Here is a 26,158-nt window from a genome sequence, read left to right on the forward strand (position 1 = left end):
TAGGACTCGTTTTACTGTTGTATATACTTTTGTTTCCTCCAGCATCTTCACAAGGTCCTTTGCTATTGTTCTGGGATTGATTTGCACTTTTTGCACCAAAGGACATTCATCTCTAGGAGACAGAGAGTCTCCTTCCTGAGCGGTATGATGGCTGCGTGTTCCCATGGTGTTTATACTTGCGTACTATTGATTGTGCAGATGAACGTGGTACCTTCAGGCGTTTGGAAATTTCTCCCAAGGATGAACCAGACTTGTGGAAGTCTACAATTTATTTTCTGAGGTCTTGGCTCATCATTTCCCATGATGTCAAGCAAAGAGGCACTGAGTTTGAAGGTAGGCCTTGAAATACATCCACAGGTACACCTCCAATTGACTCAAATGATGTCAATTAGCCTATCAGAAGCTTCTAAAGCCATGACATAATTTTCTGGAATTTTCCAAGCTGTTTAAAGGCACAGCCAACTTAGTGTATGTAAACTTCTGACCCACTGGAATTGTGAAACAGTGAATTATAAGTGAAATAATCTGTCTTTAAACAATTGTTGGAAAGATTACTTGTGTCATGCACAAAGTAGATGTCCTAACCGACTTGCTAAAACTATAGTTTTTTTAATAAGACATTTTTGTGGTTGAAAAACGAGTTTAAATGACTCCAACCTAAGTGTATGTAATCTTCAGACTTCAACTGTGTTTGTTATTGTGTCTCTTTCATTGAACCCCCCCCTCACCTTCCTCCCCAGCCTCTCCCTCCTCCTCTTCCTCAGCACTCTTACAGCAGAATGGCCGTGAGGGGATAATGAAGAAGAGCGTGGACATGAATATGGCAACTGTCCCGTCTGTCACAAACCTGAAAGACACACACAGGGAAAGAGTTTAGAATTCAGTTAGAAGAACAGACATTCACATTTTATTGGTGTGTTTGTGTGCGCGTGCATGCACCTGACTGCGTGCCTGCCTGCGCCAGCCTGTGTGCATGAATGTATCTGTATGTGTGTGCTACTCACGCTCCATCCTTGTTAAACAGTACAGTGGCCCAGCCTGGCATGAAGCCTGGTTCTCTGGTGAACCACATCACCACCAGCAGGACAAAGATGGTCAGCACAGCCCCCTCGGCAAAGGTCATGCTCCCCAGCTTCCTGTACTCCTCCTTCATCACTGCGAACACCTCCTTGTCTCCCTCATTCTTCTTCCCGCAGCCAAATGACTTCTTCATGCTGTCAACAACACACACCGGTAAGGAGTGAGACCTCAAAGAATCAATTTATATCAAACGTAATTGAATTAGGAGCTATTAGTTAGAAGTAATGTAGCCTGTTCTGCGGCTTCTCAAAGTGATATTTCACTGCTGCTCTTTCGATGTATATGTCCATTAATTTGTTATTTATAAAAAGTAGAAAATTGCCTCACTGCACACAAATACCAGTGTGTCTGCATCTCTGATTGTAAGCAAACCATAATATGTGGAATTCATAGCGATTTCAGGATGTAGTACCGCACCTGTCGAAGTTGATCCAGTTGAGAATTGGTGTCAACAGATAGCTAACGTTACTCACGTGACCAGCCACTCGTTCATAGAACATCAGAGGGTGTCTCGGGAGTCGGGATATGCAAAAAAACTTCCATTTCACACCTCACACTTGTGTTTACACACCTCACACTTACAGGACAAATATAAGCACCCCCCTATTTGACCTTTTGAGATTGCGAAGAACTTTTTATTTTTGTGTCGACAACAACTGTAAAGTTTAGTAATGTTGAGGTGCTCAATACCTGGATGTGCAAACTACAAGCAAGTGCAGGCTGCTGGGGTAACATTTCATTGGTTACCTGCCAGAAATATTCCTCTGAGACGAAAGTGGCTGGCGGCAGTGCTTAATTTAAGCTGAAGCCTGCCGGAACAGGATCCGGCACTTCTCCGTTTTGGACTGTTTCATTCCGGAACACATTTGGCCGGCTCGGTACCTCTCATGGCATGAAAAATAATTGTCACAAATTTGAATAAACGCGGTGAAAGTTCTTTTGAGTTGCCTCTGTTAATTATCCTCCATTTTTAGGACTATAATTTCCTCCTCATATTGTAGCATACAATATGTGTCTCCACACACCTAGGCTATTGATGGATTCAAGACAAGGTCGTTTTCATTGAGCTCAGATAATCAGTTTGTCAGTGTCAAAGTAGCCTGACTGTTTGATAATTTGTGAGGTTATATGGTGCTTTCAAGACAACTGGGGACTCTGAAAAAAACGAGATTGAATCATGACGTCAGTGATCTTCAGGTCGGAAATTTGGGGCTTTAGAAAGAGGCCAGAGTTCCCCACTTGGAATTTCGAGTTGGATGACCATTCAAACAAATTTTCCCAGTCGGAGCTCGTTTTTTCCCGATTTCCCAGTTGTGTTGAACGCACTGAAGTTGGAAGTCCCCATTCCCAGTTTTGAACGTGACATTAAAAAAGATTATGCCTAAGTCTCCAATCATGTAAAATGACATAGAATTGCATAAATTACTTTTATAAAAGGCAACAAAAAAAATCCCATGTGTGCAACTTCTGTAAGTGCCTCTACTCTACTGCTCTATACCACTACGCAAATGTGATGATATGCATGCAATGCTTTATTACCAAGGTAAAAAAAAAAATCTTGTGTTCCGGTCCCCAGGTCACCCCCCTCTCACGCTCACTTTTTGTTCCAGCACCTCCCGGTTTACAGATTAAGCACTGGCTGGCAGCAATAGAAAACGCTGCCTATGATGTGAAAACTCCTGTGGAAAAATATCCAAATGTATGTGTTGGTTGCCAACACTTTCAGCCAGAGGATTTCGAAACAGACCTGAAGTCTTAACTGATGGTGTTGCCAGGTCGTAGAACATTGAAATGTGAAGCTATTCCATCGATTTTCACCTTCACTTCAAAGACGAAGCCATCCGATCAGCCAACATCAGCGCAGCAGAAAATAAGTCAAGCAGCAGTAACGTAGCTAACTTAGTTAACTAGCTAGCAAGTGGCGACCCGTCATTCAGGGCAGAGGTTCACCTGTTTTGAGCCCCACATGTTTAGCTTTAAAAGTTTTTTTTTTTAAGCCTGTTATTTTGGCATTAATTAGTGTCACACATCAATTTGCAAACAATGTAAAATCTAATTTATTGAGTGAATAAAGCCACATGGTCTTTTTCTTTCATTCTTGAGTAAGGCAGCTCCAAAATGCAGGTATTTCAGCCAAGATCAGTGCTTTCTATGGTGGAGGGGCAGCCAGTGGAAAATACAGAGTGCAGGTGCTGGTAATCTTCTCTAGTTGCGCCGTGATAGGCTCAGTGTTCTGTCATTCATGGGGACACTACGTCATCGCGTAATCTACAGGGAGAGCTAGGCAGTTGAAGCCCCCTTGGGTGCTGCCATAGATTTACATTAGAAGTGCTCATCCAAGAAGGCTCAAGTTCATTGGCCACAGATAAAATGACTTCAAATCACGTTATATGTGCTGTAGTTTTGATTGGACTGATCATGTCAACATCATACTTTCAAAATCTTAACTAGACAAGCAGTCATCATAATGAATCACCTCGACAATCTACTGGCAAATCCTTTCTAATCCTTATCGTATGAAGAGAAATTATAGATAAAAGGTATTGGTGCTCATCGGCCATTGGACCGAAAATGACAAATTCAACAATGAGTGGTTTGGAAGGGATCAGTGGCTAACTGCAAGAGTTGCATAGCACTCACTATTTTGCTTCCCCTGCCTGCTATTCGGTGGAGAGTGTGTGTGTGGTCCAAGTCTGGGTTTAAGGATTTAAAGCATCTGTCTAAAAGGGTCTCTTTTCCGAGCTTAAAATGATAAACATTTACACGCAACAACATTGGCCAGAAAAGTTTGAATACATTGGCCATGATGTGAATCCAGCATGACTTCTGCCAATTTCAAAACAACTGGAAACTCAGAACTGGGAAATCTCAGACTTCAGTAAGTTCAAGATAACTGGGAACTCTGAAAAAAATTTGCTCCGACTGGGGAAAATACGTCTTGAATGGTCATCCAACTCAGATTTCCAAGCCGAGAACTCAGCCTCTTTCTAGAGCTCCGACCTGAAGATCACTGAAGTCATGTTTTGTTCAATCAAGTTCATATTTATATCAAAAACCAGCTTTTTACATTAGCATGTGATGTTCAGAACTAGCATACCCACCGAAAACTTCCGGTGAATTTACTAAATTACGCATGATAAACGTTGACAAAATACATAACAATTATTTTAAGAATTTTAGATACAGAACTCCTTTATGCAATCGCGGTGTCAGATTTTAAAATAGCTTTTCGGCAAAAGCTCATTTTGCAATATTCTGAGTAGATAGCTCAGCCATCACGGCTAGCTATTTTGACACCCACCAAGTTTGGGACTCACTAAACTCAGAATTAGTATTAGAAAAATTGGATTACCTTTGCTGTTCTTCGTCAGAATGCACTTCCAGGACTTCTACTTCAACAACAAATGTTCTTTTGGCTCCAAATAATCCATAGTTATATCCAAATACCTCCGTTTTGTTCATGCCCCTTCAGGTCACTATCCGAAGGGTGACGCGCGAGTGCATTTCGTGACAAAGAATTTCAAAATATTCCATTACCGTAATTAGAAGCATGTCAAACGCTGTTTAAAATCTATTTTTATGCTATTTTTCTCGTGAAATAGCGATAATATTCCAACCGGGCGACGTCGTATTCATTCAAAGGCTGAAAGAAAAAAATTGAGAATTCTCATGAATGCGCATCTCCAGTGTCACTGTTCCCAGGCTGACCACTCACAAATTCTCCTGCTGTTCTTCGCCCAGAGACAGCAGACACCCAATTATACTTTCTGGTGCCTTCTGAGAGCAAATGGAAGCCTTAGAAAATGTCACGTTACTGCAGAGATGCTGTATTTTCGATAGAGATGCAACAGAAGGACAACAAATTGTCAGACAGGGCACTTCCTGTATGGAATCTTCTCAGGTTTTGGGCTGCCATATGTGTTTTGTTATACTCACAGACACCATTCAAACAGTTTTAGAAACTTTAGAGTGTTTTCTATCCAAATCTACTAATTATATGCATATTCTCGTTTCTGGGCAAGAGTAGTAACCAGTTTAAATCGGGTACGTTTTTTATCCGGCCGTGCAAATACTGCCCCCAAGCCCCAGCAGGTTAAATGCTCTACAACAAAGCTTTCTTAGTGTCCAACAAGCTTTCTCTACCCTTAGCCTTGTTCTGAACAGCTCCAAAACAAAGGTCATGTGGTTTGGTAAGAAGAATGCCCCTCCTCCCACAGGTGTGATTACTACCTCCTGAGGGTTTAGAGCTTGAGGTAGTCACCTCATACACGTACTTGGGAGTATGGCTAGATGGTGCACTGTCCTTCTCTCAGCACATATCAAAGTTGCAGGCTAAAGTTAAATCTAGACATGGTTTCCTCTATCGTAATCGCTCCTCTTTCACCCCAGCTGCTAAACTAACCCTGATTCAGATGACCATCCTACCAATGCTAGATTATGGAGACATAATTTATGGATTGGCAGGTAAGGGGGCTCCTTATAGGACACATCACTGCACTCTATACTCCTCTGTAAACTGGACATCTCTGTATACCTGTCGCAAGACTCACTGGTTGATGCTTATTTATAAAACCCTCTTAGCACTCACTCCCCCTTATCTGAGATATCTACTGCAACCCTCATCCTCCACATACAACACTCGTTCTGCCAGTCACATTCTGTTAACCTGTTGGGGATAGGGGGCAGTATTTGCACGGCCGGATAAAAAACGTACCCGATTTAATCTGGTTATTACTACGGCCCAGAAACTAGAATATGCATATAATTGTTTGATTTGGATAGAAAACACCCTAAAGTTTCTAAAACTGTTTGAATGGTGTCTGTGAGTATAACAGAACTCATATGGCAGGCAAAAACCTGAGAAGATTCCTTACAGGAAGTGCCCTCTCTGACAAGATCTTGTTCTTCTTGTCTCTGTTTATTGAAGACTGAGGATCTTTGCTGTAACGTGACACTTCCTACGGCTCCCATAGGCTCTCAGAGCCCGGGAAAAAGCTGAATGATATCGAGGCAGCCCCAGGCTGAAACACATTTGCGCTTTTGGCAAGTGGCCGATCAGAGGACAATGGGCTTAGGCGCGTGCACGAGTCGACCCTGTGCTTTCTTTTCTTTCGTCTTTTTACCTAAACGCAGATTCCCGGTTGGAATATTATCGCTTTTTTACGAGAAAAATGGCATAAAAATTGATTTTAAACAGCGGTTGACATGCTTCGAAGTACGGTAATGGAATATTTAGAAATGTTTTGTCACGAAAGGCGTCGTGCTCGTCACCCTTCTTTACCCTTTCGGATAGTGTCTTGAACGCACAAACAAAACGCCGCTGTTTGGATATAACTATGGATTATTTGGGACCAAACCAACATTTGTTATTGAAGTAGAAGTCCTGGGAGTGCATTCTGACGAAGAACACCAAAGGTAATCAAACTTTTCTAATAGTAAATCGGAGTTTGGTGAAGGCTAAACTTGCTGGGTGTCTAAATAGCTAGCCCTGTGATGCCGGGCTATCTACTTAGAATATTGCAAAATGTGCTTTCACCAAAAAGCTATTTTAAAATCGGACATATCGAGTGCATATAGGAGTTCTGTATCTATAATTCTTCAAATAATTGTTATGCTTTTTGTGAACGTTTATCGTGAGTAATTTAGTAAATTGTTAGTAAATTCACCGGAAGTTTGCGGGGGGTATGCTAGTTCTGAACGTCACATGCTAATGTAAAAAGCTGTTTTTTGATATAAATATGAACTTGATTGAACAAAACATGCATGTATTGTATAACATAATGTCCTAGGTGTGTCATCTGATGAAGATCATCAAAGGTTAGTGCTGCATTTAGCTGTCTTCTGGGTTTTTGTGACATTATATAATAGCTTGAAAAATGGGTGTCTGATTATTTCTGGCTGGGTACTCTGCTGACATAATCTAATGTTTTGCTTTCGTTGTAAAGCCTTTTTGAAATCGGACAGTGTGGTTAGATTAACGAGAGTCTTGTCTTTAAAATGGTGTAAAATAGTCATATGTTTGAGAAATTGAAGTAATAGCATTTCTAAGGTATTTGAATAACGTGCCACAGGATTCCACTGGCTGCTACGTAGGTGGGACGATTTCGTCCCGCCGACCCTAGAGAGGTTAAACAGCGGTTGACATGCTTCGAAGTACGGTAATGGAATATTTAGAATTTTTTTGTCACGAAACGCATCGGGCGCGTCACCCTTCGTCACCCTTCGGATAGTGTCTTGAACGCACGAACAAAACAGAGGATATTTGAACATAACTATGGATTATTTTGAACCAAACCAACATTTGTTATTGAAGTAGAAGTCCTGGGAGTGCATTCTGACGAAGAATAGCAAAGGTAATCCAATTTTTCTTATATTAAATCGGAGTTTGGTGAGTGCCAAACTTGGTGGGTGTCAAAATAGCTAGCCCGTGATGGCGAGCTATCTACTCAGAATATTGCAAAATGTGCTTTTGCCGAAAAGCTATTTTAAAATCGGACATAGCGATTGCATAAAGGAGTTCTGTATCTATAATTCTTAAAATAATTGTTATGTTTTTTGTGAACGTTTATCGTGAGTAATTTAGTAAATTCACCGGAAGTTTGCGGTGGGTATGCTAGTTCTGAATGTCACATGCTAATGTAAAATGCTAGTTTTTGATATAAATATGAACTTGATTGAACAAAACATGCATGTATTGTATAACATAATGTCCTAGGAGTGTCAGCTGATGAAGATCATCAAAGGTTAGTGCTGCATTTAGCTGTGGTTTGGGTTTATGTGACATTATATGCTAGCTTGAAAAATGGGTGTCTGATTTTTCCTGGCTGGGTACTCTGCTGACATAATCTAATGTTTTGCTTTCGTTGTAAAGCCTTTTTGAAATCGGACAGTGTGGTTAGATTAACGAGAGTCTTGTCTTTAAAATGGTGTAAAATAGTAATATGTTTGAGAAATTGAAGTAATAGCATTTCTAAGGTATTTGAATATCGCGCCACGGGATTCCACTGGCTGTTGAGTAGGTGGGACGATTTCGTCCCACATACCCTAGAGAGGTTAAGTGCATTGATGACAGTGACCGTACATATCCCAACCAGAAGCCATGAATTACATGCAATTTCGCCCGCTTACATGCAACATCGCCCGCTTTCAAGGAGCAGGACACTAATCCAGATGCTAATAAGAAATCTCACTGTGACCTCCGACAAGATATCAAACAGGCAAAGCATCAATACAGGACAAAGATCGAATCCTACAGCTCTGATGCTTGACGGATGTGGCAGGGCTTGCAAACTATCACGGAATACAAAGGGAAACCCAGTCGCGAGCTGCCCAGCGACACGAGCCTACCAGAGCAGCTAAATGCTTTCTTTGCTCACTTTGAGGCAAGCAGCACTGAACCATGCATGATAACTGTTCCAGGTGACTGTGTGATCTCGCTCTCTGTATCCGATGTGAGTATCTTTAAACAGGTTAACATTTACAAGGACACAGGGCCAGATGGAATCCCAGGACGCACACTCAGAGCATTCGCTGACGAGCTGGCAAGTGTCTTCACTGACATTACAACCTATCCCTGACCTGGTCTATAATAGTAACTTGTTTCAAGCAGACCATCATAGTCCCCATGCCCAAGAACGCCAAGTTACCCTGCCTAAATTACTATCTCACGGTAGCACTCACATCTATAGCCATGAAATGCTTTGAAAGGCTGGACCCATTCAATTTGCATACCGCCCTAACAGATCCACAGATGATTCAATCTTTATCACACTTCACGTACCCTCACCCAACTGGACAAAAGGAATACCTGTGTAAGAATGCTGTTCATTGAATACAGCTCAGCATTCAACACCTTTGTCCCCTCCAAGCCATTCACCAAGCAAAGGGCCCTGGGACTGTAAAGCTCTCTCTGCCACTGGATCCTGTACTTCTTGACTGCCGCACCCAGGCGGTGAGCGTAGGCAACAACACATCTGCCACACTGACCATCAACATGGGGGGCACTCAGGGGTGTGTCCTTAATCCCCTCCTGTACTCCGCAACCTCATGGCTGCTCATGACTCCATCCCCATAATCAAGTTTCTGACGACATGGCGGTGGTAGGAGTGACCAGCTATGATGATGAGGCAGCCTATAGGGAGGAAGTCAACCTCTCCCTCAAAGTAAGCAAGTTAGACCGTGGCTGCTCTAACTGTGGTGAGTTCATTATAAAATCTGCAAAAGAGTAATCGTTCTCCACCCAGTGTTTTTTTACATAGAGTCATCCATCCACCATCTAAAGAACCCTCAAACTACAGGACCTGCAGTCCCAGGAAATCAGACACTGGAGACAGAGCGCTGAGAGCCTACACCAATAACTAACACGCAGACGGGCTGGTGCAAAGCAAGGAACAGCCGGCGACCTGCCACTAACAACCGACCCAAACATCACCCACCCCCCTGCGCTTCTCTCTCGCTCTTCATATTCAATGAGAGACAGACAACAACACAGTTGTGCGGGGGCTGGTGTGGGCGTCTGCGTCCCCGGAGGGAGCATATAAGTCCCCAGCGGAGCCAGGAAATGTTTGTTCCCTTGGACTGTTGGCGTGCAGCAGTGAAAACTCATTTGAATCTGCTGGGTACTCGCGTTCTATCAAATGTATATTCTGCAACATGTTCGTTGTTGTCACGAGGAAAGGTCCGATGGATACCTTAATTTGTGAAAAAATGTATAGAACTTAATGTCGGTAAAGAAAGGACTAGTACTCTTCATGAAGAAATACAAAATTTGACCAGGCGCCTTGAACTGAATAAGGATGCTATGAGACTATCGGTATCTTTAAATGCTTCCTATCAAAACATCCAAGAGGATCATAATGGGACCTTCCTGGACTGTGATATATTTCCACCACTGCAGCCCTCTACTAGCTTGGACCAGAAAATCGCTGCTCATTATTTGACTCCAGGTGAGCGAAAAATGATTGTGTGTCTAAACCAGAAAGATGGAGAATAATCGTTCTCGGCACGCCTGCCTTCTTCCCCCACATCCGGACTTAAGACTTCCAAATCGCTTTGAGCCCTTGTACCAGCTGTCTTCTGCCGGGGGCTTGGGTGTTCCCACCATGGCTGTGGATACCCCTCCAGCTACCTCTCCCTGTCCTAGTCAATCAACAGCCTGGGCACAGCCTGGACCAAGGTGGCCCCCTTTGGCCCCGCAATCAGCCTGTTACCAACCCTTAGTAAACTTTTTGAAAAATGTGTGTTATAACACGATCCAATACTATTTTACAGTAATCAAATTGACAACAGACTTTCAGCAAACGTATAGGGAAGGACATTCAACAAGCACAGCACTTACACAAATGACTGATGATTGGCAGAGCGATATTGGTGATAAAAGATTGTGAGGGCTGTTTTGTTTGACTTCAGTGCGGCTTTTGACATTATAGATCATAGTCTGTTGCCGGAAAAATGTATGTGTTATGGCTTTACACCCCCTGCTATATTGTGGATAAAGAGTTACCTGTCTGACAAAACACAGAAGGTGTTCTTTAATGGAAGCCTTTCCAACAAAATTCAGGTAGAAACAGGAACTCCCCAGGGTAGCTGTCTAGGCCATTTGATTTTTTCAATCTTTCAGGCTTTGTGTAAAGCTAGTGTGTCCATGCATGCACATGACTCAACACTACACATGTCAGCTACCACAGTGACTGAAATGACAGCAACTCTTAACAAAGAGCTGAAGATCACTGATTTGACCTCCCATTTTTCTGCGTTCCCAGTTGTTTTGAATGCAGCATTACTTACTTGAAGCCCATGTACATGAACTGCAGCCAGAGCCAGGACAGGATAAGCATGATGACCATGTTGGGAAAGGCAAAGCCAAACCATGACGCAAAGTTGATCACATCGCCATTACCAGGGAAGATGCTATAGAGAGGGGGAGAAGGGGCAGAAAGGAGAGAGAGAGGAGAGGGGAGAAGGGGATAGGGAGGAGATTTAGATATGGCCTGGTTTTATCTTCATCAAGACTGTATGAAAATTATGGTCATGTACTCAATGTCATATTTATGGAGTGTGCATGCACGCACACATGTGTGGGTATCTGTGTCTGTTACGTTATACCCTTATTCTAAAATGGATTCAATAGTATTTTTTTCTCATCTATCTACACACAATAACCCATAATGACAAAGTAAAAGTGTTTTTTTTAGAAATGATCACACATTTGCACAAGTATTCAGACCCTTTAATCAGTACTTTGTTGAAGCCCATTTGGCAGCGATTACAGCCTTGAGTCTTCTTGGGTATGACACTACACCAGGCTGTATCACCGCCTGGTACGGCAACTACTACGCCCACAACCATAAGGCTCTCCAGAGGGTAGTGAGGTCTGCACAACGCATCACCGGGTCAAACTACCTGCCCTCCAGTACACCTATACCACCCGATGTCACAGGAAGGCCAAAAAGATCATCAAGGACAACAACCACCCAAGCCACTGCCACCCGAGCCACTATCTCAAGGCCATCATACTGTTAAACAGCCATCACTAACATTGAGTGGCCACTGCCAACATACTGACTCATCTCTAGCCACTTTAAACAATGCCACTTTATATAATGTTTACATACCCTACGTTACTCATCTCATATGTATATACTGTACTCTATACCATCTACTGCATCTTGCCTATGCTGTTCGGCCATCGCTCATTCATATATCTTTATGTACATATTCTTATTCATTCCTTTACACGTGTGTGTAAGGTAGTTGTTGTGAAATTGTTAGATTACTTGTTAGATATTACTGCATGGTCGGAACTAGAAGCACAAGCATTTCGCTACACTCGCATTAACATCTGCTAACCATGTGTATGTGACAAATAATATTTGATTTGATTTGGGAAGGGGTCTGAATACTTTCTGAATGCACTGTATGTGTGTGCCTGTGTGTGTGTAACTTACTCGTCCATCTGTCCCTTGAGGATGAGGTTGGGTGTTGTGCCAGTGAGGGTGGCTGTGCCTCCGATACTGGCAGAGTAGCACACACTCAGACTCATCCCTTTAGTCAAGAGCTGGTACTTCAACTCTCTCTCTATTCTTCTCCTCTCCAGAGGTGAGTCCGCATCCCTCTCCTCATCCTTATCTGGAGGGAGGGAAGATGAGGAAGGACAGAGAGGGAGAGGAGGGGTAGAGAGAGAAAGAGGAATGTGGTTAGCGGGCTAGGGGGGAAAAAGGGTTAGGTTAGAGATTGAGTCAGGAATAGGGTCACATTAAACGAGACGTGTTCCTGTCTGTCCCTGTTCTCCATTCACACACACCTGTCTCAGAAGAATCATTAGTTCAGGGTAGTCTTCAGGGTAGGGTAGTGTTCAGGGTAGTCTTTCCAACTTATTAAAACATATTTAAAACATATTCAAAATGGTTCTAAAACAGATTACATTCAGGAAAGAAAGTACTGTATCTTTACACATACACATATAATCCTGCTGAATCTTGACGAGGTCCTGTTTGATGTTGATCTCTTTTTCTTGGGGTGCTTTGGTGTCCAGTTCGAAGGCCTGGTTGTCTTTCCCTTCAACCTGCAGCTCCCGCTCATCCTGCCTGGCCTCTGTGGCACACAGCTGTCCTAGCACAGCCTGGGCGATGGGCACCATCATGGCTGTGGTGGCTGTGTTACTGATCCACATGGAAAGGAAGGCTGTCACACCCATGAACCCCGACATCAGCCTGGAGAGAGTGAGATGGGGATGGTAATTGTATTCAAACGTTACTTTTGTATTGCATGTAATATCTATCTGTATTCTTTTTTTATAACTAAGGTAGGCCTACTTCTAACATTGTTCTTATTGTTTTATGTGATGCAGTAGCTAATGTTGCTAACTCTGACTGTATTTTGTAGGACGATAGCTAATGTTGCTAACTCTGACTGCATTTTACAGTACAGTACCTAATATGTCTAAATCTGACTGTATTTTGTAGAACGGTAGCTAATTTTGATAACTCTGACTGTATTTTGCATTACTGTAGCTAATGTTGCCAAATCTGACTGTATTTTGTAGAACTGTAGCTAATATTGCTAACTGACCGTATTTTGTAGAACAGTCGCTAATGTTACTTACTCTGACTGCATTTTGTATTACGGTAGCTCTTGTTGCTAAATCTGACTGTATTTTGTAGAATAGTAGCTAATATTGCTAAATCTGACTGTATTTTGTAGAACGATAGCTATTGTTGCTAACTCTGACTGTACAGTATACTGAGTGTATATGCTACTGTATTACAGTGGCTACTAGCTAACTTAGTGTACTTACAGTGCCGGCCATACCCCCACCAGGTAGTTAATGTTTCTAACTCTGACAGTATTTTGCCAGATGGTAGCTAATATTGTTAACTTTGACTGTATTTTGTAGAACAGTCGCTAATGTGTCTAACTCTGACTGTATTTTTTACGAAGGTAGCTAATGTTTCTAACTCTGGCTGTATTTTGTAGGACGGTAGCTAATGTTGCTAACTCTGACTTTGTTTTGTAGAACAGCCGCTAATGTTGCTAACTCTGACTGTATTTTGTAGTACGTAGCTAATGTTGCTAACTCTGACGATATTTGTATTACGGTAGCTTTTGTTGCTAACTCTTACTGTATTTTGTAGAACGGTAGCTAATATTGCTCTCTAACTGTATTTTGTAGAATGGTAGCTAATATTGCTAACTCTGACTGTATTTTGTAGAACAGTAGCTAATATTGCTCTCTGACTGTATTTTGTAGAATGGTAGCTAATATTGCTAACTCCGACTGTATTTTGTAGAGTGGTAGCTAATGTTGCTAACTATGATTGTATTTTGTATTACGGTAGCTATCGTTGCTAAATCTGACTGTATTTTGTAGAACGGTAGTTAATATTGCTAACTCTGACTGTATTTTGTAGCTAATGTTGCTTGCTCTGACTGTATTTTGTAGCTAATGTTGCTTGCTCTGACTATATTTTGTAGAACGGTAGCTAACTCTGACTGTACAGTATATTGACTGTAAATGCTACTGTATTACAGTGGCTACTAGCTAACTTAGTGTACTTACAGTGCCGGCCGTACCCCCACCACTAGTAGTACTCGGAGGGCGATGCGTTTGTGAAGATTCCAGTTCTCAACAGCGATGGCCACCAACAGGCCACCGATGAATAGCATGTTAGAGTCCTTTAGGTACTGGACACACACCTGGAAAAGGTAGCACACACACACACACACACACACACAACCACACACAACCACACACACACACACAGGTCAAGACCTAGTCAGCCCGCTGACTAAAGCGTAGACATCAGGTTTCAGTCATTTGTTTTGTTTTGTTTTGTGTAATGTTTGCGTACTGCTCCAGACTCCATGATGCCCATCATAGGGAAGAGGATAACAGGCAGCAGGGCAGTCATAGCCAGGGGCATACACTCTGTACACCAGTACAGTGCCATCAGGATGATAGCATAGCCACACTTAGCCTGCTGTACACAGAGACAAATGGAGAGAGAGAGAGGGGAATGGGGGGGGGGGGGGTTAGAATACAAACTTCAAACAGAATTTGGCCAGTTTCATTACACATTGAATAGCAATAGAAACTGCCTAGCTCTCCATTAGGCCAAAAAGGGATGATTTTCACTTGTGGGTTCTGGGATTGCTACGCTGACTGAATTAGAAAATGTATAGAACTACTACTGTTTGTGTATTAAGTCTCTCTCTTAAACATACATGCACATAATCTTGAACACACACACACACACACAACAGAGAAATAGCAGTAACTACTGTATCAGTATCTTATCTCCTTTACCCCTTTAAGGATTATAAGGCTTCATTCACGCAAATAGCTGTAACCTTTGATCATAAAAACGAACAGTCATCCATACTCTTGTCTTTTATGACACACTTTATGGGCCTTAGGGAGAAATACAAACTCATGGAGATTATTTAACCTCCCTGGCTGAAAACTTTCCATTCCAACACATTGGTTTAGAACAGATAACCTTTTACCACAAACCAGGAGAGAGTTGCAGTAGAAAGGAAACGCTGTGAAAGGTTATTAGGTGATCATAGTAGTAGCTAGCTAGTTGGCCTAAGGTCAGGAATTCAGCACACACACACACACACACACACACACACAAGTATTACCTTAGTACCATGGTCACCACAGAGAGTCCAATGACCCAACACATTCATTACAATATCATCAGGTTATTGTTGTCAGCTGTACTCTTGTACAATTCCATTGACTGTGCTATTCAGTTTCAGGTGGTGTCAGTGTGCCACCGACAAAATGTGTAAGGGCAGAATGCAATATACTGTATGTATTATGTATGTGGTGGTCCAAGATGTGTATGATGTGTATGACATGGGCAATGTGCAATGTATGTATTGTGTATTTGTTGAGTGTGAACAGTGCAGATCTGGGTTCAAATACTATTTAGGGTATTTCAATTACTTTCAAATACATTTTGACATAATTTCTCTTGAAAATACAAGTAGTTGAATATGATTGATTGATATGATTTATTTAAGTCTCTGAAAATCTACCGGTGCCCAGCCCACATGGGCTTACAAGACACTACGAAACACAATAACATTTTCCTTGTACTCAAAACCAAATAATATTTGACAAATTATACACATATACAATAATTATGTACAGCTACCATCCAGTCACATTACACAAATAGTACATTTCTCCTCCTCCTCCTCCTTCTCCAGGCATTGTGAACAAACTGAGCAAATTAAACAAAATGCAAGCCTCCTACTGAAGAGTTGATCTATCTACAGCTATTCATTTGGTCTTGCAATCCAGGGTTTTAATCAAGCCCAGCCCTGCTTAACTCTGATATGTGTCACTGACTACTACCAATGTGCTATCCTGAGAATGATTATTAATAACTAAATATATTCACTCTTGCTTTCGAAGTCAATCCAACATTTTGGTTTAAAAGAGCAAATTAAATGTAACCATACATTAGTCACACAGTGATTTCGAAAGTATTCAGACCCCTTGACCTTTTCCACAATTTGTTGCACAAAGAGAAAACAGGTTTTTCAAAGCAGAAATACCTTATTTACATAAGTATTCAGACCCTTTGCTGTGAGACTCGAAATTGAGCTCAGGTGCATCCTGTTTCCATTGATCATCCTTGAGATGTTTCTACAACTTGATTGGAGTCCACTTGATTGGACAGGATTTGCAAAGGCACACTCCTGTCCATATAAGTTCCCACAGTTGATAGTGCATGTCAGAGCAAAAACCAACACGAGGTCGAAGGAATTGTCTGTAGAGCTCCGAGACAGGATTGTGTCAAGGCACAGATCTGGGGAAGGGTACCCAAAAATATCTGCAGCATTGAAGGTCCCAAAGAACACAGTGGCCTCCATCATTCTTAAATGGAAAAAGTTTGGAACCACCAAGACTCTTTCTAGAGCTGGCCACCTGGCCAAACTGAGCAATTGTGGGGAGAAGGGCCTTGCTCAGGCAGGTGATCAGGAACCCGATGGTCACTCTGAAAGAGCTCTAGCGTTCCTCTGAGGAGATGAACCTTCCAGAAGGACAACTACCTCTGCAGCACTCCACCAATCAGGCCTTTATGGTAGTGGACAGACGGAAGCCAGTCCTTAGTAAAACTGCACATGACAACCCGCTTGGAGTTTGCCAAAAGGCACCTAAAGACTCTCAGACCATGAGAAACAAGATTCTCCGGTGTGATGAAACCAAGATTGAACTCTTTAGCCTGAATGCCAACCATCACGTCTGGAGGAAACCTGGCACCATCCCTACGGTGAAGCATGGTGGTGGCAGCAGCATCGTGCTGTGAGGAAGTTTCTCAGTGGCAGGGACTGAGAGTCTAGTCAGGATCGAGACTGGAGCGAAGGTTCACCTTCCAACAGGACTTGAATCTGATCGAACAGCTCTGAAAATATCTGAAAATAGATGTGCAGCAATGCTCCCCATCCAACATGACAGAGCTTGAGAGGATCTGCACTGAGGAATGTAAGAAACTCCCCAAATACAGGTGTGCCAAGCTTGTAGCGTCATAGCCAAGAAGACTCGATGCTCTAATCACTGCCAAAGGGTCTGAGTAAAGGGTCTGAATACTTATGTAAATGTAATAATTCCGTTTTTTTTTATTAATTAGCAAACATTTCTAAAAACTATTTAATCAATTTTAGAATAGAATAAGGCTGTAACATAACAAAATGTGGGAAAAGTCAAGGGGTCTGAATACTTTCTGAAGGCACTGCATGTCATCAATGATACTATTTAAGCCTATATATCCTTTGAAAAGTCACCAACAGCTTTTGCTTCAATTCAACCCAGATTTTAACAAGAAATTGACAAAAAACTCTGCAAAAAAAGAAACCTTTTCAGGACCCTGTCTTGCAAAGATAATTCGTAAAAATCCAAATAATGTCACAGACCATTGTAAAGGGTTTAAGCACTGTTTCCCATGCTTGTTCAATGAACCATAAACAATTAATGAACATGCACCTGTGGAATGGTCGTTAATACACTAACAGCTTACAGACGGTAGGCAATTAAGGTCACAGTTATGAAAACTTAGGATACTAAAGAGGCCTTTCTACTGACTCTGAAAAACACCAAAAGAAAGATGCCCAGGGTCCTTGCTCATCTGCTTGAACGTGCCTTAGGCATGCTGCAAGGAGGCATGACGACTGCAGATGTGGCCATGGCAATAAATTGCAATGTCCGTACTGTGAGACACATAAGACAGCGCTGCATGGAGACAGGACAGACAGCTGTTCATCCTCGCAGTGTTAGACCATGTATAACAACACCTGCACAGGATCGGTACATCCGAACATCACACCTGCAGGACAGGCACAGGATGGCAACAACAACTGCCAGAGTTACACCAGGAACGCACAATCCCTCCATCAGTGCTCAGACTGTCCGCAATAGGCTGAGAAAGGCTGGACTGAGGGCTTGTAGGCCAGTTGTAAGGCAGGTCCTCACCAGACATCACCGGCAACAACATCGCCTATGAGCACAAACCCACTGTCGCTGGACCAGACACGACTGGCAAAATGTGCTCTTCACTGACGAGTCACGGTTTTGTCTCACCAGGGGTGATGGTTGGATTCGCGTTTATCGTTGAAGGAATGAGCGTTACACCGAGGCCTGTACTCTGGAGTGGGATCGATTTGGAGGTGGAGGGTCTGTCATGGTCTGGGGCGGTGTGTCACAGCATCATCGGACTGAGCTTGTTGTCATTGCAGGCAATCTCAACATTGTGCGTTACCAGGAAGACATCCTCCTCCCTCATGTGGTACCCTTCCTGCAGGCTCATCCTGACATGACCCTGCAGCATGACAATGCCACCAGCCATACTGCTCGTTCTGTGCGTGATTTCCTGCAAGACAGGAATGTCAGTGTTCTGCCATGGCCAGTGAAGAGCTCGGATCTCAATACCATTGAGCACATCTGGGACCTGTTAGATGGGAACGTGAAGGCTTGTGCAATTCCCCCCAGAAATGTCCGGGAACGTGCAAGTGCCTTGGTGGAAGAGGGGTAACATCTCACAGCAAGAACTGGAAAATCTGGTGCAGTCCATGAGGAGAAGATGCACTGCAGTTCTTAATGCAGCTGGTGGCCACACTGTTACTTTTGTTAGTCACACATCTGTGGAACTTGTTCAGATTTTGTCTGTCTCAGTTGTTGAATCTTATTATGTTCATACAAATATTTACACATGTTAAGATTGCTGAAAATAAACGCAGTTGACAGTGAGAGGACGTTTCTTTTTTTTTGCTGAGTTTACATATAGGCCTAGGATTTCAAGCTTTGGTTTATTTCAAATGTAATCTTCAAGTTCATAATTAATATGTTGGACTCACGTCTCCATCTCAACCAAAAATCAAAGTTAACCTCTCTTGGGTAGGGGGCAGTATTTTCACATCCGGATGGAAAGCGTGCCCAAAGTAAACTGCCTGTTACTCAGGCCCAGAAGCTAGGATATGCATAGATAGAAAACACTTAAAAGTTTCTAAAACTGTTAAAATAATGTCTGTGAGTATAATAGAACTGATATGGCAGGCAAAACCCCAAGGCAAAACCATCAACAACAAAAGAAATTCAGCCTACCACTGTTTCCAATGACTTTCATGTTTATTATGAGGCGAAGTCCTCCCAGATTGCAGTTCCTAGGGCTTCCACTAGATGTCAGTCTTTAGAAAGAGTTTCAGGATGGTTTTTGGAAAAATTAGCTAGAAGTTGTAGTTTTTCTAAGTGACTCCCATTTTGGCTGTAGTGTTTCCATGTGCGTGAATGAAAGTGCGTTCTTTGTTATTTATTTATTTATGAACATACTATTCTCTGTCTTAAATGTTATCGCTTTTTTACATATTAGGGTACCTGAGGTTTGATTATAAACGTTGTTTGACTTGTTTGGATAAGTTTATTGGTAACGTTTGGGATTCACTTTGTATACATTTTGAAGGAGGGAAACCGAATGAATGAAGCGCGCCAGCTAAACTGAGTTTTTATGGATATAAAGAAGGACTTTATCGAACAGAAGGACCATTTGTGATGTAACTGGGACCTTTTGGAGTGCCAACAGAAGATCTTCAAAGGTAAGGCATTTATTATATTGCTATTTCTGACTTTCGTGTCACACCTGCCTGGTTTTAAAATGTTTTTCATGGTTTTGTATGCGGGGCTCTGTCCTCAGATAATCGCATTGTGTGCTTTCACCGTAAAGCCTTTTTGAAATCTGACACAGCGGCTGGATTAACAAGAAGTTACGCTTTTCTTTGATTTATAATACTAGTATTTTCATGAATGTTAAATATTTATATTTCTGCAATTTGAATTTCGCGATATGCAATTTCAACAGATATTGTCCAGGTGGGACACTACCGTCCTACCTTCCCTTAACTTTTCTCTAGGAGAGGGGCAGTATTTTGACGTCCGGATGAAAGGCGTGCCCAAATTACTACCTGCTTCTTCTCTGCTCCTCGCCTGCTTCTCAGGCCCAGAAGGTAGGATATGCATATTATTAGTAGATTTGGATAGAAAACACTCTGAAGTTTCTAAAACTGTTTGACTGATATCTGTGAGTAGAAAATAACTCATATGGCAGGCAAAAACCTGAGAAAAAAATCCAACCAGGAAGTGACTTGTAGTTTTTCTATCTAACCCCTATCGAAACTACAGTGTCTGTGGGGTCATTTTGCACTTCCTAAGGCTTCCACTAGATGTCAACAGCCTTTAGAAACTTGTTTCATGCGTCTACTGTTACTGGGCAGAGAATAGGAGCTCAGTCAATCAGTCGACTGCCTGGGACCAAAGAGTTGTTTACTGCATGGGCACACTGGCGCGCCGCTCCTTCTTTTTCCTCTGTAATGAATACCCTATTGTCCGGTTGGAATATTATCAAAGTTTTATGTTAAAAAGACCCTAAGGATTGATTGTAAACATCATTTGACATGCTTCTATGAATGGTAATGGAACTATTTGACTTTTCGTCTCTGGTTTTGCGCTCTCGCGTTATGCCTTTGGATTAGTGATCTGAACGCGTGAACAAAACAGAGGTATTTGGACATAAATATGGAGTATTTCGAACAAAAAGAACATTTCTTGTGGGAGTCCTGGGAGTGCATTCCGACGAAGATCAGCAAAGGTAAGGGAAGATTTATAATACTAATTCTGAGTTTAGTTGATTCCAGAACTTGGTGGGTAACTGTATACCTTGCTTTGATGGCTGAGCTCTGTACTCAGAATATTGAACAATGTGCTTTCACCAAAACGCTATTTTAAAATCTGACACAGCGGTTGCATTAACCTGTTTAGGATAGGGGGCAGTATTTTCACGGCCGGATAAAAAACGTACCCTAACATAATCTAATTTTATGCTTTCGCCGTAAAGCCTTTTTGAAATCGGACACTGTGGTTGGATTAAGGGGAATCTTATCTTAAAAATGCTGTATTATACTTGTATGTTTGAGATATTTGAATTATGAGATTTTTGTTGTTTGAATTTGCAGCCCTGCTATTTCACTGGCTGTTGATGGTGTGTACCGCGGGTGGGACGCTAGCGTCCCAGATGTCTCAGAGAGGTTTTAAGAAGTAAAAAAATAGGACGAAATCAAATCAAACCTTAAAGGCACTTTACATAAAGTTTGATTTTATTATCGGTTGAGATGGAGTCGTAAATCCAACATATCAATTGTTAATTTGTAGACAACCTGGAATGAAATCCATACTAAGTCACCTGTACAAAATATACATCTCCTTCAAATGTTGATATTTGGTTGAGTTGACAATCAAACACAATTCATCATTTTTATATATTACTTTTGTAATACAGTAAATAGCCAAAAGTTAATCTTACAAACTAATATAACAGTATTTATTTAAACGTACAATGTGTAACTTCCATGGCCACATTGAGCGTAGCCTATATTAACTATAAATATCTTCTTATGTAATCATTACATTCGAGCGTGTGCATGTTCAAGATAACATGCAAAGATCGCAGGTCTGTGGAGATCTTCACAATTGCTGTAATAATCTGTGCTGGATCTCGAACAGCATTGATCACTTGCACCATGTACTTTTAATGTATTCTCAACTGGATCCCATTTCATTTGGTTTTGCTATTAGATGAATCAAGGTGATAAAACATCATGCTTTTGTACGAATAAAAACCATCTGACATTGTATTCTCATTTGAACTTTGTTGTGCTTTTAAATGGTTGAAAGTGCAGTAATAACACATTTAGATGACAACTAAACCAAAAATCAGACAGTGTTTTTCCATTGTAATTTGCTTGTGGTTTTAGATGGTTGAAAGCATAGTGATAACACATCGGGAATTCAACAATTCTGGCTGTCTTTTTGAGTAGGTGAATAAAGGTTGAAATCTCATTGATCAATGTCTCAGCCAAATTTTACCCACATTGAATGACGTAAATGTAAAAATGTAAATGTAAACACACCCCCATTAATAAAATGAGAAATAAAAACAGGTTCAGCCACTGGTTCGACCGTGATCTTGCAGAGTTACTCCACCTTAATAATTTAATTTGGCGAAAGGCTCGGCACATGCATACTCCGGCTGATGAGAAATAACTGCACTCAGGCTATCCGGAAAGCCAAAGTTAGTTACTTTAAGGAGCAATTCTCTCTCTGTGGGTCTTATCCCAAGAAGATCTGGAAAACAGTCAAAGACCTGGAGAATAACCCTCCTCCTCACAGCTGCCATGTCCCTTACTGTTGATGATGTGGTTGTTATTGACAAGAAGCACATGGCTGAGCTCTTTATTCACCACTTCATTAAGCCAGGATTCCTATTTGACTCAGCCATGGCTCCTTGCACGTCCAACATTTCCTCATCTCCCACCCCTTCTAATGTGACTAGCCCTGATGCTCCTCCCTCTTTTTCCCCTACACCACTACAAAGTTTCTTCCTGCAGGCGGTCACTGAGTATGAGGTGCTAGAGGAGCTCCTTAAACTTGACCCCCAAAAAACATCTGGGTCAGATGGTTTAGACCTTTTATTCCTTAAGGTTCTGCGGCTATCATTGCCAAGCCTATCTCTGACCTTTTTAACCTTACTCTCCTCTCCATTGCTTGGAAGGCAGCCACGGTGCGTCCTTTATTTAAAGGGCGAGATCAAGCTGATCCTAACTGTTATAGGCCTATTTCTATTTTGCCTTGTTTACTGACTGGCTTTCTTGATGTATATAGTATTCTCTCTGGTATGCAATCTGGTTTCCGCTCAGGTTATGGATGTGTCATTGCAACCTTAAAGGTCCTCAATGATGTCACCATTGCCCTTGAATCTCTGCAATGTTGTGCTGCTATTTTTATTGACTTGGCCAAAGCTTTTGATACGGTAGACCATTCCATTCTTGTGGGCCGGCTAAGGAGTATTGGTGTCTCTGATGGGTTTTTAGCTTGGTTTGCTAACTACAGTGGTTGCTCCACTAAACGATTTGCGATTATACTGCGGGACTTAGAGGTAATTTGTGGTTTAGTACGTTACCCTGCGTCACCACTTCATTGCTCCAGACCAGCGCAAGGGGGAGTTAGAGCACTGATTATGCTTTCAGGTCCTACTGTGTCTCTAACTGACAATGAATAGGTGAAATAAACCTAAATAAAAACTGATAATTGTGCACAACTTCAGTATTACTTACTAAAATTGTTGTTACACTAAGGTTTTTATTATTTTATTTTGTTAAGATGATTTTTCTTTTACTGTAGTACTGTAGCCCACTCTTAACCAGTCACATTGTACAGCGCCTGAGTGGCGCAACGGTCTAAGAGACTGTGTTGCTACAGCTGTGTCGCTACAGATGTGTGTTGCAACAGATGCTGGTTCCATACTCATGCCGGTCTCGACTGGGAGACCCATGGGATGACTGTAGGTTTTTGGTTTGTCTCCCTCTAAAAACAGAAATAATAAATTCTAAATAACAAACTGGCTTTATTTACGAATTAGTAACAATGTCTCACCCCATATTCAAGAATGGCCTTTTTCCTCACTCAATTTACCTTATTTGAAAACAAAATCATCTCCAAAATATTGTTATTTTTTATTATTATTAATTTAGAATTATATAAAAGCCCCTTGGATATTCTCACAGATATATTATTTACCCTGTTATTAGCAGGACAATATATATCCACATTGACGGGACAGTAGTGGAGAAGGTGGAAAGTTTTAAGTTCCTCGGTGTACACAAACTGAAATGGTCCACCCACACAGACAGTGTGGTGAAGAAGGCGCAACAGCGCCTCTTCAACCTCAGGAGGCTGAAGAAATTTGTCTTGTCACCAAAAACACACAAACTTTTACAGATGCACAATCGAGAGCATCCTGTCGGGCTGTATCACCACCTGGTACGGCAACTGCTCCACCCACAACCGTAAGGCTCTCCAGAGGGTAGTGAGGTCTGCACAATGCATCACCGGGGGCAAACTACCTGCCCTCCAGGACACCTACACCACCCAATGTCACAGGAAGGCCAAAAAGATCATCAAGGACAACAACCACCCGAGCCACTGCCTGTTCACCCTGCTATCATCCAGAAGGTGAGGTCAGTACAGGTGCATCAAAGCTGGGACCGAGAGACTGAAAAACAGCTCCTATCTCAAGGCCATCAGACGGTTAAACAGCCATCACTAACATTGAGTGGCTGTTGCCAACATACTAACTCTAATCTCTAGCCACTTTAATAATAAAAAATTGGATGTATTAAATGTATCAATAGTCACTTAAAAATGCCACTTTATATAATGTTTACATACCCTACATTACTCATCTCATATGTATATACAATACTCTATACCATCTACTGCATTTTGCCTATGCCGTTCGGCCATTGCTCATCCATATATTGATATGTACATATTCTTATTAATTCCTTTACACTTGTGTGTAAAAGGTAGTTGTTGAGAAATGGTTAAATTACTTGTTAGATATTATTGCATGGTCAGAACTAGAAGCACAAGCATTTCGCTACACTTGCGTTAACATCTGCTAACCATGTGTATGAATTTGATTTGATTTGATATTGGTCATATTGGTCATGGCTCCCGAGTGGCACACAATGGGATTACCTTGCAGTTCTCCAGCTGTATCCACTGAAAGTGCGTGAGGTTCAAGGCACAAGGGCAGGGGCACGGGATGGGCCGCAGAGCCACGCACAGAAGACTGACCTAGCCCATGGGGAAGGGAGGAGGAGGAAAGGGGGCCCCTCCACACTGGATAGCACAGAGCAACACTTTAAGGGGCATTGCACTAATAATGGCGCTGACTAGGGCAACGTTCCCTCTGTTCTTAGTGCCAGTCTGAACGTTCATACTAAAAACAATGTAGCTAATAATGCAATCTTTATGCTTTGGTTAATAAAATAATGATAAAAATACTTTCAAAATGCCGATGTTTATTTAGTTAAGGATCCATAACAAATTACTATGGGAATAAATATCACTGAATTACAGAAATATAGGATCAAAGTTGTCTAATGAAGGTAAACAAATTGTTGCTTACTGGAAAATACTCTTTCAAACACACATGGTCACGTTGTACAGCGCCATTATGGCTATTAGCAGGTAGCTGGACAATAGACTTGCCTAGAAGTTGGGTGGGGGGAGAATTCTATCATCAAATGTATCGTCAAATGTTAGGTTGGCTGTATCACAACCGGCCTTGATTGGTTGCAATTTCAGTTTAATCCACCAGAAAAGACGAAACAAATAATATAACAAAAAGTATTATGTATCACATCCGACCATGATTGGGAGTCCCATAGGGCGGCGCACAATTGGCTCAGTGTTTCTCTCCCTTAAAAAAATAAAGAAATATTTTGGCCTTTATTCAGATTACAATGGATCACTTTTGTTTTTTTGAAAACAAAATAACCTCCAAAATATCGCTATATATTATCAAGTTGATGGCACAGTCATAAAGCCCGGCACCTAATGTACATAAAGCTGAGTCACTCACTCATTCATGGCTTTGGATCAAAATAAATAAGTACCAACATTCTTTCTGATAGTCTTTAATAAATACATGTTTTGGTTATCCTGACCTGGACACCATGTACAGTATTATAATAGCCCAGTTAGGGCATGACAATATACCTTTACCAACACCTCTCTGTATTTTGATACTTTGTGGATGGGACTCCAGAGTTGATGGGAGCTCCCACAGTGCAAAAAACATTGCTACAGACGTAGGTTTGATACCTGTGCCGGCCGCCACCGGGAGACCCATGAGGCGGCTTTTGGTTTTAATTTAGAATCCTCCAATCCTCTATATGTAATTATTGGTGGAGAGTCACGTCATTTTTTTATATACTGTAGGCCTACCATAGGCGACATGAGTCTCACTAGTGTTGAGTAATGTGCTGTTAAAAGTGGTGTAGGTCTTGTTTATTTGAAGAGCATAATGAAGTTAGAAGCAATAGGATTTGAATAGCCTACAACTATTTTAGCACCATTTCGCGCTGCTCTGAGACAAGCATGGGGACTGGTCTTGATAAATCAATGACATTTTTATTTTCACTGATTCTCCGTTTGGATATTGGTTAGACAAAC

General features: G+C 41.7%; 1 protein-coding gene across 1 annotated transcript in view; it reads right to left on the reverse strand.

The window, feature by feature from the left end:
* The window catches only part of LOC115154981 (solute carrier family 13 member 2), a 36,936-nt gene that overhangs the window by 3,670 nt on the left and 7,108 nt on the right, over positions 1–26,158 (reverse strand). Inside the window, exons 2-8 of the mRNA XM_029701736.1 lie at positions 14,430–14,558; positions 14,138–14,274; positions 12,538–12,791; positions 12,027–12,207; positions 10,867–10,989; positions 1,005–1,214; positions 729–847 (exon numbers count right to left, since the gene is read on the reverse strand). Of these exons, the coding sequence (XP_029557596.1) occupies positions 729–847; positions 1,005–1,214; positions 10,867–10,989; positions 12,027–12,207; positions 12,538–12,791; positions 14,138–14,274; positions 14,430–14,558 (1,153 nt within the window). The remainder of the gene's footprint in view (positions 1–728; positions 848–1,004; positions 1,215–10,866; positions 10,990–12,026; positions 12,208–12,537; positions 12,792–14,137; positions 14,275–14,429; positions 14,559–26,158) is intronic.

Source organism: Salmo trutta, chromosome 19 (assembly GCF_901001165.1).
Source record: "Salmo trutta chromosome 19, fSalTru1.1, whole genome shotgun sequence".
NCBI lineage: Eukaryota > Metazoa > Chordata > Actinopteri > Salmoniformes > Salmonidae > Salmo > Salmo trutta.